Here is a 13,506-nt window from a genome sequence, read left to right on the forward strand (position 1 = left end):
GGTTTGAAACACAGCCATAAGACACAATGATACACTTTTGTGGCATCACAGATCACTTTTGGGTGGAGATAGCAGAATTTGCTGGTCAAGGTTCATGCATAACCGCTACACTACATGTTACGGTCGGCAAGGAGGCACGTAATTGAGACTGAACAACCAATTTTTTTTATTTTTGAAAGAATTTTTTTTTTGTTTTTTTTGTTTTTTTGTTTTGTTTGTTTTTTTGGTTTTTAAGAAACAGTTCGCAAATTTTGATGTTCCACAGATCCCTTTGGGAAGGCATCAGGATAAAACCTGAACAAATTTTCCAAAAATGTTTTGCTGGATATCTTCTAGACAAGTAAGACATTCACACAGCTCTACTGTGTAAGCACTCAATACAAACAGTTACAGTTACAATGTTTGAGCAAAATAAGTCAGTAGGAAGACTATCATACTGTAATTTTATTAGATGTATTTTTTTGCTTTTTTTTTTGTTGTTGTATTTGTCAGACATTTTTGAGCTCGCAGTTTCCACTGAATACTGCATGAACTTTGTACTTTGCACACAGTGGTGGCACCAAGGGAGGAGCTTGGGGGCTTAAGCCCCCCAATAATGAGCCAAGCTCCCCCCCAATAATTCTGCCAATAATGTGAATAGCGACTGACATATTTGTAGATCTCAACTGCAGTTTTGCGCTGAGAATGTCTCAATATTGCATAACTGAACAAAGTGATGAATGTGTGTGTTTGGTGATCCACCAATGCTGAATCACCCTTCACAAACAGAATTTTCAGTTTTGCAAATAAACATTTATTTGTAAAAACCCACACACAATTTACAAATCAGAAATTTGTGTTTGTGGATCACAAAGCATGTGATTCTAAGTGATTTGTGTATGCACTGATACCACATTTTAGAGGAGCACTGGTGACTAAAACATATACCTTGGTATTTATAAAGCAATTTACTATATATTGTTCATTTCAACGACATTTTGTGGAGCCCCTCCAACTTTTACCCCAGCCCCCCCCCAGCTCCCCCAACAAAAAATTCCTGGCACCGTCACTGCTTGCACATGCATCTCATCCTTCTTCTTGTCTGTAAAATCTCACAAAGCAAACTTCTTACTTTTGTCATGGAACATCCCCCCCAGAATGAGAATTTTATCAGGAATGAAATTAGCTATCACTTTGTGATATCTTGCACAAATATATGCACTGTATAATAATTTCACACAAAATCAATTTTAGCAATTTCATGGAATATTGACACCTTTAAACAGAGGGAAAATTGGAGTGTTTGCTAATTTTGCATAGCTATCTCAACTTTGTTCATACTGAGGATAAAATCAAGTACTTACAAGTAGATGGGCAGTAACCCCAGAGTTCCCGCTCATATTTTGTTTCAACTGCACACCACTGACGCCTTCCTGAATGATCAAACGTCGTGCAGTCTGAAAACCACCGGTCTTTGTAGAGGAAAGGAAACATGCAGAGCTTTCCAAACGCATTCCCTTCAATAGTGTAAAACTCTAAAGGAAAAGAAAGTGAAACTTACAACTTGAATTTGTGCCCTAACGTTCACACAGGAAAGTTTGCACGTTCTTCAGAAGCATTCCATACTGCACCTCTGTACGTTCTTGTACAAGCGCCGCTTCCCGTCCCCGTGATTGTGAGGTAGTTGCTGGGCCCAACCGTTTTGGTGAGAGCGACCGTCTCATCGGATTTGATTTCAATGTAGAGCTGTTGCCCTTTGAGGGCGAGCAGCGTCTCATTCCGGCATTCCCACTTTTGGAGATCGCTCTTGTCATCACAGTCATAGAAGTTGACTTCGCTGCCCACAGTTTTCCCCTGGGCTCCCAGGCACTTTTTGGATGAGGGAACGAAAAGCCGTCCACCAGTCGTCCAACGCATGTCTAGACAGCGGGATGACCTTTTCGCCAAACAAAATCCAGTGGCCTTGTTAGTGAGTATGAACGGCCCATCTGTGGAGAAAGATGTTGAAATAATCCATCAATGTAACTTGATGTTGTACTATAATTAACTCTCTGTTTTTAAAATGCAAACTTTGAATTTATATCAAATCTTCACCACGCATTGATGTTTTGACCTTAAATACATTTCAAATCAGACATAAATCTGTGAAAATATTTTCCACTTGTTGCTGAAGTGAAAGCTAAAAATCTGTGTGGTTTTCATGTGGGTCAGTTTTCTGTTCAAAACATTATTTCCTGTTTTAGTGTGACAGATGCATTCAGAGCATCCATCAGTTCTGCATTTTATAAGAATTTGCACAAAACTATTTTTTTATGCCTGCAAGGACAAGAACAATAAAGTCAGGTCCAGAATGCAAGTTAAAAACAAAATTGTAAATTTGGCATGTTCTACAGTACCGTCTTGAAGCACACACTGGAATGTTGGGAAGAGAAGCATCAAGGCTGCAACCGCGATCCTCATAGTCATCATTCTACCTGTTGAGCCACTGATGTTGTCCATGCATTGCAAGCAGAGGATTATGAGTTGGGCAATGTAAAGAGAGTAATCTTAATAGCGCTCAAAATGTCATGCTTTTTTGGGGGGTGGGGGGGTGGACAGTATCATGTTTCAGAGGGACACATTTCAACATGTTGTTACTCAAAAATAAAGGGGGTGTAAAGGGAAGTGTGGACGACTTGGACTCACAAGCGTTCCTGCATGCACTTGCAGGTGCCTCATGCACTTCCTATTCATGAAAAGTGATGTGTAAGATATTTAGCTTCAACATGACTCATCAGGATACCTTTGCTTTTTCTTTTTTGCAGAAGGCCCATTTCACCAAAATCACATACCCATATATTATGATTTATTTCCCAGCTTGTACAAGGTCAAAAATGCAAAACTTTGGATCAAGTAAAAGACAGGTCCTAGGGAATGTTGTGGATGCAAAAAAAAAATTGAAAGTAAATAATACTTGTTAGGAGTAAATTAAGTTTTTTTTTTTTTTTTTTGCCAAAAAATAAATTCTGACTTATGTCTTTATTTGCTTGACATTTGAGCTGTGGTTAGTTGATATGTGATTGAAGTGGATACTTTTGTAGAGGAGACTTCACTTGACATTTTGATATATAATTAGTGTATGTTGGTGTCAGCATTGGTTAAATATGAGCTTTCAAATGTTCCAAAATGGGGGAAGTCCCCAAAATTGGGGAGTCTCGGGTGCACCATAAGGAACATAAGCTCCGGCTTTGCCCCACAATGAGGTGACGTTCCACACACCCCTGAGCTAGCCTCTGCTGCCCGGGTCTAGTCCATCGAGGTCCTCAACTTTCACTGCCACCTATGGGACAACGCACCCAACCCCAGTGGTTCCCCATGTGGGTGGGGAGCCCACAGGGTGGAGACTGAAAGTCCATGTAGCCTTTTTGGGCTGTGCCCGGTTCAGCTCCATGGCAAGCCTGACCACTTGGTGCTGAACGGTGGCCCCGGGGTTCCTCGAGGCCGGGTCACATTTTTTCTTCTTTGTTTTTCCAGAGTTATTGTGAGCCATTCTGAGTCTGGCCCCTTGCCTGACTGGTGGGCCTCGCTTCCACACACAGCCTCAGCTCTGGAACCACTCTCCTTGATAGGGGTTGGACCTTATTCTTCTTTGGTGTTGCCCAGGGTGTGAGGCGCCAGGCAGCTGTGGAGATATTCATGAGTCCCCAGCTGAGCACCACTACGTTAGAGTTTACCCCAGTAAATGAGAGGGTTGCCTCTGTGCGTCTTCGGGTTGCCGGGGGGAAACTGACTGTAGTTTGTCTGTATTCACTGAACAGCAGTTATAGTATTCAGCCTTCCTGGAGTCCCTGGGGCTCCATTTGGGGACTCCATTGTTCTGCTGGGGGACTTCAACACACATGTGGGCAATGACACCTGGAGGGGCGTAACTAGGATGAATGACCTCCCTGATCTAAATCCAAGCAGTCGTTTGTTATTGGACTACTGTGTTAGTCATGGACTGTCCATAACTAACACCATGTTCAAACATAAGGATGCTCATAAGTGTACATGGTACCAGAGGAGCCTAGGCCGAAGATCGATGATCAATTCTGTGATCGTATCATCTGATCTGAGGCTGCATGTTCTGGACACTCAGGTGAAGAGAGGGGCAGAGCTGTCAACTGATCATCATCTGGTGGTAAGTTGGATCAGAGGGTGGAGGAGGACTTTGGACAGACCTGGTAAGCCAAAACAAATAGTGTGGGTAACTGGGAACATCTGGAGGAGTCCACTGTCTGACAGATCTTCATCTCACATCTCCGACAAAGCTTTTCTGGCATCCCTGTGGAGGTTGGGGGCATTGAACCAGAATGGGCAATGTTCAAAGTTTCCATTGCTGAAGCTGCAGTCGGGAGCTGGGGCCTGAAAGTCTTAGGTGCCTCAAGGGACAGCAACCCTTGAACATCGTGGTGGACACTGTTAATCAGGGAAGCCGTCCGACTGAAGAGGAGTCCTTCTGGGATATGTTACCTTGGAGGACTCTGGAGGCTGTTGCAAGGTTCCAACAGGACCTAAGGGCAGCAGCCTCTGCTGTGAGGGAGGCAAAGCAGTGGGTGTGGGATGAGTTCAGAGTAACCATGTAGAAGGACTTTCGGTCAGCACCAAAGTGCTTCAGGCAGACTGTGAGGCATCTCAGGAGGGGAAAACGAGGAACCATCCAAGCTGTCTACAGTTAGGATGGGACTCTGTTGATTTCAACGGAGGAGGAAATCGGGCACTAGAAGAAACACTTTGAGGAACTCCTGCATCAAACTGGAGCACCCTCTGTAGCAGAGGCAGGGCTGGAAGCTGATGGAGGATCATCATCAATTTCCCTAAGTGTCTACTGTGGGCACATGTTGTAACAAGTTTGCTTTAGCTAACACACGGCTATATAGCCACTGCCTGTGAAGTGCATTTAGGCTAGATTGTTTACTGTCAGTGTCATGCAGCACGGTGGCTTAGTGGTTAGCACTGCTGCCTCACAGGAAGAAGGCCACCTGTGGCCTTTCTGTGTGGAGTTTGCATGTTCTCCCCATGTTTGCGTGGGTTCCCACCGGGTGCTCCAGCTTCCGCTCACATCCAAAGACATGCAGGTTAGGTAGATTGGAAACTTTAAATTGTCCGTAGGGGTGTGTGTGTGTTTGTCTGTACGCGGCCCTGTGAAAGACTGGTGTCCTGTTCAGGGTTGGACCTCACCTCATGCTCTATGACTGCTGGAATAGGCTCCAACCTTTTCAACAGGATATCTCAAAAATACAAACTTTTTCTGATAAAATTAAAGGGAAATAAAATGTAAAGTGAAAAAAATTAAATTAAAATGTAATAAAATTAAAGTGAAATTAAAGACAGCGATAGGGCTTCATATGAGGAAGAGTTCATTACATTTTGGGACAGAACCAGATTTATGATTATTTTTAATTCATTGTTTTGAATGCTACTGATTTCCATCTTGTGCTTTGATAAAAGTGTCCCTACGTGCATTTCAACTCAGAAAATGACAGGTAATCAGATGGTTGGACCTTTGGCATCAGGCGCCTGCAAGTGTACTTTTGAATAAAACACAGTCACCAGAAGGGCCAAAAGTCACCCTTCAGATAACAGTCAAGAAGCACAATTCTTTTTATGACCTTATTAACCCGAAGTAATATTGCACAGCTGCTGAAGAAGAGAACATTTTGTACATCCTGAGTGGAGTCACATAATGTCCGGTTGTGAGACAGAAGAATCTTGAAGTTGGCCCCGCACCTCTTACTTAATATGCATCATAGGATTCTATGTTTTCACTTCCTCTTTTTCTGTTCATATCTTTCTGGAAGAATACTGTGCTGAAAGTGCTATATTTTATGGCAGTGACTGCTTTAAGAATATTCTTAATGAGTAAGTGTATAAGTAAGTAATGAGTGGGTAAATGTAATGAGTAAGTGCTTTCTACCCTTTAACATCACCCTCCAAAGATGCAGAGACATGCTTAAATTTGCCTATCAAGACATCACGAATAGTGTTATGGAGCACAGTTGATGTCAGGTGAAAATGTAGAAGCTTTGTGTACACAGAAGGGATGAAAAACATCTTCCTGTGTAATTGCTTCAGTGTCCCTTGTGTGTTGTTGTCCCCCGTGAAGTTGAGGAGCTACAGATTATGTCAGATTTCCACAGAGATTTGCTCTGAACAGAAGGATTTTCTGAAATATATGCTGGACTTCAGCGGAATTTGTCGTAGTCAAAAAGCATGATGTCATGTTTCCTCACTGTTCATGCGCCAGGACATCAAACAACTCCACTGTGCCTTCTCCAGAGACAGCGAGAGAGAGATGCAGAAAAAGGGAGGGAGGGAGAGAGACAGAGAGAGAGAGACAGCTGTCTTTTTCATCAAGACATGGAGCGGCGCTGCATGTCCACTTGTGCTGAATTGACACTGGAGCTTTCAGATGCCCAGAATAAACCATCAACTGCAGGAAAAGTAGAAGACAAAGCTCTCTGCTTGATCTCCTCTCAAAGTTTTGAACACACACAAAACCTTCTGATGAATTGGGTAGATATCAGCTGAAAAGGAATCCATTTTGTGCTTTATTACAGCACTTTATCAAATGAACCTTATTTATAAAAATCACGGCACACAGCCCTGATCATTGTATATTCATTCAGCGTCTGATGGGCGGCCACGGTGTTGTCTGTGTATTGTTTATGCATTGCCTGCGCATCATTTGAGCATCTTCCAATCTTGGAGATTCTGTATTTGTCAGATGCATGCTTCATACTTCACAGTGATCCTGGCATCCACTGTGCAACCACCAAACATGCCTTGTAGGACCTTGGCATGCGTGGTGCATAAATTGAGAATCCTGTAGCATCCTCCCTGATTTTCTGCTCACACAAGGGATGCAGAACGGAATGTGTCCCTGTTTAACAGAACTGGGTTGCTCCGGGAAAAGATGCAGTTCTTCGGGCCCCTTCACACATAGTGCAAAGTTTGGACAAAGTGCACACTTAATGCGCATGATGTGTGCAAACCGTGTAATGTCGTCCCTGTCGCCAACGTCTCGTACACCTGTTGCTACAACTATTTGCGCACACAAGTGCCTGAAAGACAAAGTGTGCAATGTGCAAACTGATCACACCCTCTCGCGGCAGGTGCCGGCCAAATTCCAGGTGACATGCAGGAACACCTAACACAGCTCACATGGCACTTAGAAAATGTGTGGCCAGTCGCACTCTTGGCACAACAACTGGCTGCAGACAATCACTGTCGTACTGCTGTGAAATTTGTCTAAGTTCCCCATGAGTGTGACTTTGCAAACACACACATTGACACGTGGGTGTGTGTACTCCACTCATGGGAGGCGTGGCTTATGACAGAAGCTGGCCACTGTGAGGCACATGTGTCTGATTGCTGTATTTACGTGGACATAAATAAAAACATATATCGCCGTGGTGGCGACAAGCTGCAGCAAGCAAGTGCGCACACAGAGCAGACACTGACAGCCCCCCATGTTGAATTGAACCATCAGATCAGAACACGCAGCAGGCGATCTGACCGTCACGTCACCCACATGAGCTCTGTTCCACATGATGCAGTGTCTATGCTGTGGCATGCCATCCACAAGACACGCGTGTCGGGCAGAACACGCACGCGGCCGACTGGATGCACCGGATCAGTAGATGTGGACATGATTAAAGCACACTGCTTCTCGTTCATGTCATTTAATGACTGTATGTCTGTGACCATGGGTCATCACCAGAGGAACAGACAGATCATATTTGTATTGCTCGCTTGATAAATGTGGTTTTTGTATACAGTGTGGGATTTTAATTTTTTTTTTAATACTTCCATGTCCTTCCTGATATGAGGCAGCTTCCCGCATCTTTCAAAGAACAGCTCCATAGCTCAGTGGTGAAGTCTCTGACTGGGGATCAGAGGTTTTGAAAGCTGCAAGTTCACATCTCGGGTGGTGTGGTTTTGTGGCGTGGTTCCACACGTATCAGCTGGTTTTTATTTCTTCCACATAAGCGGTGCCATGTGGTGCACCTGGCACTGTTCCTGCTCAACGGATACTGACGCGTGCATGAACTTTCGTACCGGGTTTGTGCACGTCTGCCCATCAGAGCGATGTTTCGTGCACTAATTTTGAACTGTTTTGCACTGTTTCACCATTTTTGTCCAAACGCCATCCAAACTTTGCACTATGTGTGAAAGGGCCATTCAGCATGGCAATGCTTGTCCACACACGCATTGACAAACATTGCAGCGGCTCAAATTTTACAAGATTTTACCACACCTACCGTGCAGTCCGGACCTCTCACTCTCCGGTATTTTACTTTTTCCAATGCTGAAAGAACACCTGAATGGACAAAAATACATTGTGCAGCTGTGTGTCACTGGTGCAGAGAGAAGACACCCGATTTCTTCACTGACAGGATACAAAAACCTGTCCTCCATTGATGTAAATGTGTGGAAACAGAAGCTGGCTACAAGGAAACGTAATGACAGTGCCGGATAGAGAACATCCCAAGCTGTAACCAGATATGAGATTCATTTGAGTATCTCACTTGTCATTCAAATAATAGCATAGGAGGTAGAACTTTTGAGCCGACCCTCTTATATATTGTATGAAATGGCCTTGTCTAACAAATGCAACCATTTTTGAAAGATTTAATATTATTTTTAAAACCATAAAATGGTCAAAATTCTCCCTGTCTCACATATAGTGCCTGGATACAAAAACAGAGATGCCAGTATTTGGAATTGCTATGTGACTGAACAGAATAAGAATTTCATTGTAACTGCCTGTTTTTACTGTGCACATGACTATAAAAAAAAACTCTTAACTCTTAACTATTACTTCCGTTCAAAGTCATAAAGGGCAAGGAGTGGAAATATAATCCGGACTTTAAGCGAGAGTTTGCAGATAATCATTCATAGGTGTTATTATATTGTTGCAAAGGTTCAAGTCATGACACAAAAACAGCTGATTAAATGGTTGGCTCAAGTATAGAACATGTTTTAAAGCCTATCACTGGAATTCTTGACCTGCATTGTGTCTCAGTCATGAAGCAGTTCTTTCTTCTGCAGTCAGGTAAGGGGACTGAGTATTGGGAACTTTTCATTTCCTCTCATTATTTCAAGAATTGTACAGCAATTATTGAACCTAATGATGAAACAGGAGCTTGTTTGTTTTTTACTGAAGACTGAGCATCATCTGCAACAATTAGAAATTGTATGCAAGCATTCACACTGCTACAGTGGGTAAAATATCTATTGAACACGTCACTATTTTTCTCAGTCAATATATTTCTAAAAGTACTATTGACATGAAATTTTCACCAAATGTCTGAAGCAACCCAAGGAATCCACATGCACAAAGGAACCAAAACAAATAAGTACAGAAATTAAGTTATGCATAGTAAAATGGAATGACACAGGAGAATATAAATATTGGACCATTCTAGAAGATTTACTTGGCTGTGTTTGGGATCATTGTCTTGCTGAAATATCCACCATCATTTTATCTTCATCTTGCTGGGTTTTATCCAGAATATCTTGGTATATTTTTCCATTTATCCTATCTTCAATTATATGAAGTTTGTCAGTGCTGTTTGCTGAAAAACAGCTCCACACCATGATGTTCCCACTTCCAAACTTCACTGTTGGTATAGTGTTTTTGGGGTGATGTGCAGTGACATTTATGGTGTGATTTATGGCATCCAAAGAGTTCAGTTTTGGTCTCATCTGACCTGACTATATTCTCCCAGTAATTTCACAGGCTTGTCTAAATGTTGCACAGCAAACTTTAAATGAGCTTCAATATGCTTTTTCTTCTGCAGTGGAGTCTTGCCTGGTAAACGTGCATACAGGCCATGGCAGTTGAGTTAATTACTTATTGTTTTCTTTTAAATAATTGTACCTGCTAATTCCAGGTCTTTATGAAGCTCTCCACAAGTGGTTCTTGGCTCTTGGACAAATCTTTTGATAATTTTTTCACTCCTCTGTCAGAAATCTTGCAAGGAGCACCTGTTTGTGGCTAAATGTTCTATCCACTTTCAGATTATGAACCCAGTAGTGCTCAATGGAACAATCAGAAATTTTGGTTCCTTCTATAACCAGTGCCATCGGTATGTTATACGACAATAAGGTTGTGAATATCTTTGTTTTTTGTTTTGTTTTGTTTTTTTGGGTTTTTTGTGCTATACCTTGATAATGAGACACACAGATAATGTAGGCCATCAGATGGCAGTGAACAAAATTATATTAATTTGCACTGGAAAGGAGCAGGATTGCCTTCTAAATGTTGATAAGTTTCAGCTGCTGTCTTGGCTTTACATGACTTTATGCACCTTCCTTTTTTCAGATGTTCAAAACTTTTTCCCTGTGTCATTTCACATATTTACACATAACTTAATTTCTGTACTAATTTGTTTTGGTTTCTTTGTATGTGTGGATTACTCGGGTTGTTACTGACATCTGGTGAAAATTTCAATAGCACCTTTAGAAATATATTTACTGACAAAAGTGGTGACGTGTTCAATACTTATTTTACCCCTTTGAAGTGATTTACCAGTTCAAAACATAAACATTACGAAGTCTGAAATCATAGATTTTTTACAGCTCTGTAATCTTTTTACAGTGTTCTTTGTGTTGGTGTCTTTATGTCCTGATAATGAGTTCCAGTGTCCATCTGGAGGATGTCTCCCCGCTGCAGTGGTTTGTAACTTTCAGCAGGATTGTGATGATGGCTCTGATGAGGAGTTTTGTGGTACGCTGGGACTTCTGCTTTTTTAACTACTTATTTTAAATTTCCTAAAATATTTGGTTAAAATTGTCATGGTGCTACTTCTAACATACACTGATCACAGACGTTATTAGTTTGTCAGTTTTTGAGTCATCCTGTTAATAAGTCCACCAACAGATACTTTTAAAACCATCTGCATGAACAGTTTTCAAGACTTAGATATCAAATCTATGTTACTGTTCCTCAGGCTCATGTGACTTTGAGCATCATTCCTGTGGATGGAAAAGTATCAGTCAAGATTCCTTCCACTGGAAGCTGCAGATGGCAAACGTCACCTTGGTACCCGGACAGGACCACACCAAAGGAAGTCCATGGGGTCAGCATCAACCCTCTGCCCTGCTCCATCATTATTATATACAGATGTATAGCTTCATTTTTGTGTGAATTTGTGTGTAATTAGATAGATTAGCAGTTGGTTTTCATGGGATGTTTATTTTTTACCATTTGACACAAAGTATGTTTGTTTTTCCAGGACATGTCATGCACGTAGACAGCACACAAGAAGGGGGTATGTTAGCCAAGGCTATTTTGGAGTATACTGTTGACAATGCAGCAGCTCTTGGATGTCAAATCAGGTACTAATACTACCTGACATTGTCCAAAGTAGTTGGACAAGGACACGATATTTCTAATTTTGCCTCTAATCACAGCTGAAATGAAACTATCATGATGTGCTTGTAGTGCTGGACTATCTCCAGTTTGTCCAGTCTCAGCCACAGAAGCCTATAACTTCTTCAGTATTGTAATGGGTGTCTTGGTACTGTCCCTCCCTTGTCTCCTTGTTGCACACACATTCAGTTTTCCAGAATTGCCTATTCCGGACGGTTTTATCTTACAGTACCACACTGTTTGTATTTCTTAATGATTGATGTAAATGAAATCCAGGACACAATCAGTTTGATGATCTGTGATTTATGATGATCAAGTGATGATTTGGATTAAGAATTATCTTAATCTTAATTAATTAATCTTAATTATCTTTATTGTGTTCACAAATTAACACAATAAATATATCATATTTTTAAGCGGGCTTATATAAACCTGAAAATGTGCTGGGGCCCACCCAAAGCCTTTATTCATGATTTTGATGGACACATAAGATTAGAATGAAGTATTTTTAAATATATATTATGTTAAAGTAGGTCAGATAAAGGAAGAATAACATCTATATTATAATAGCCAAGTGGCCTCTGTGTGTGTTCGTGTGTGTGTGCGTGCATGTGTATGGCTTTGATCACTAAACAACTGGGGAGAGCTGACATTTGCCGTTTGTATGCTTATGTATTTTGGGTCAAGGATGAACGCTCTGAAAATGGAAAGCTGATTTGCCATTTAAGCTAACCAGTAAACAATGGACATTGTGCTGCAATGCACCATGGGAGTTTATGGTTTTGGGGTGGTATTGTGGTTCATGTTAGTTTAACAGTGTTGTTAGTGTTTAGTGATTTATTGTGTTTTTGTAGTTCAGTGGGTTTAGTCAGTTTAGTTAAGTCATGTTGTCATGACCATGACTGAAAACAGTATTGCTCTTGATGTCTTCTGCCACTGTCTCTGTTTGTGCATGTGTAACAATTAAAATCACCTGCTTCCAGCAGAATACAGGAAAAACAAAAAGCCCTGCGTGCATGCATTTGGGGCTTAAGTTCCTCTTCTAAAAATTGTTGAGGTCTGAGGTTCTAAAAACATTCTGGACTCACACACCATTCCAACTCATTATACAAGCTATGCAATATTACGTGCCACATTATTTATGGCGCGGCATTACAGTAATAAACCGATGCACAAAAACGGTGGCACGGTTTCAGGATATTGACAAAATAAATGTCTGCAAGAAACTTACAATTTTAGTCCGTCTTTTACGTCTGTCTGGATCTTTCTTTTCTGTGGCGAAATTGTGTAGAATGAACGGAGGTTTACGACCACATTTCTTTTTCTTTCCATCTTTGTGTGGACTCGGCGGAGCTTTGCAATCGTATGTTTTCAGCCAACTTTCAAGCCTATAAATTCCGTTTGAGCATTTGAAAACAGCACAATGCGCCCCTGTCATTATTGTATGCATTGCTTAAGGCTTAAAGCCTTTGAAACAATCCCTGTAAGCCTTAACTTTTACAGTCCGCTAATGCTACGGTATACAAAATTCAATGGAGGCGGTGTGAGTTTGGTAGTTGGGATTTTTGCCCCCGTTTTACCCACGCATGCACAGACGCGTTGCACACTTCAGCTTCCTATTTTATAAACACTACCCAGTCTAGAGGCCACGGATCCCCACGGGCAACACGCTAGTTTCATTTAAATCCCATGGCTCTGGTTGATAATGTAAAATTACCCCGAGTGCAAACAAGGGAGCAGCCGAAGGGACTTACTATATTTCCAAAATAATCAATATTTTTGAGGTAAGTTTAAACTTCTTCACAAAAATGAATATCAAAGATGTTTTTATTTATTTGACCTTATGTCAGGCAGCACTGTTGCTTAATGGTTGGCACTGTAACCTCACAGTGAGAAGTTCCCATATTCTTCTGTTGGGAGTTTGCATGTTCTTCCCATGTTCTCTGGGTGCTCTTGCTTCCTCCCACTTCCAAAGACATGCAAGTTAAAAGTGTACAGCTTTTGTTTGTTTTTTTAACATTTAAGTCATAAAATATTTTTTTTGTCACCACTGTAATCTTATTGATTAGTCTTTAAACAGCGTATTCATAATATGAAATTGCCAATATGACCACTGGGATAGACTCTAA

General features: G+C 41.4%; 1 protein-coding gene and 1 long non-coding RNA gene across 2 annotated transcripts in view; one reads left to right on the forward strand and one right to left on the reverse strand.

The window, feature by feature from the left end:
* The window catches only part of LOC117521652 (macrophage mannose receptor 1-like), a 52,076-nt gene extending 49,548 nt beyond the window's left edge, over positions 1-2,528 (reverse strand). The window contains exons 1-3 of the mRNA XM_034182975.1: positions 2,376-2,528; positions 1,611-1,967; positions 1,344-1,514 (exon numbers count right to left, since the gene is read on the reverse strand). Coding sequence (XP_034038866.1) covers positions 1,344-1,514; positions 1,611-1,967; positions 2,376-2,478 — 631 coding nt within the window. The 5' untranslated portion in view covers positions 2,479-2,528. The remainder of the gene's footprint in view (positions 1-1,343; positions 1,515-1,610; positions 1,968-2,375) is intronic.
* LOC117521653 overlaps positions 1-11,343 on the forward strand; it is a 60,239-nt gene extending 48,896 nt beyond the window's left edge. Inside the window, exons 2-3 of the long non-coding RNA XR_004564014.1 lie at positions 10,956-11,084; positions 11,241-11,343. This is a non-coding gene — a long non-coding RNA (uncharacterized LOC117521653). The remainder of the gene's footprint in view (positions 1-10,955; positions 11,085-11,240) is intronic.
* Positions 11,344-13,506: the final 2,163 nt, after the last annotated feature.

The sequence above is a fragment of the Thalassophryne amazonica genome, chromosome 12 (genome assembly GCF_902500255.1).
Source record: "Thalassophryne amazonica chromosome 12, fThaAma1.1, whole genome shotgun sequence".
Classification (NCBI taxonomy): Eukaryota; Metazoa; Chordata; class Actinopteri; order Batrachoidiformes; family Batrachoididae; genus Thalassophryne; species Thalassophryne amazonica.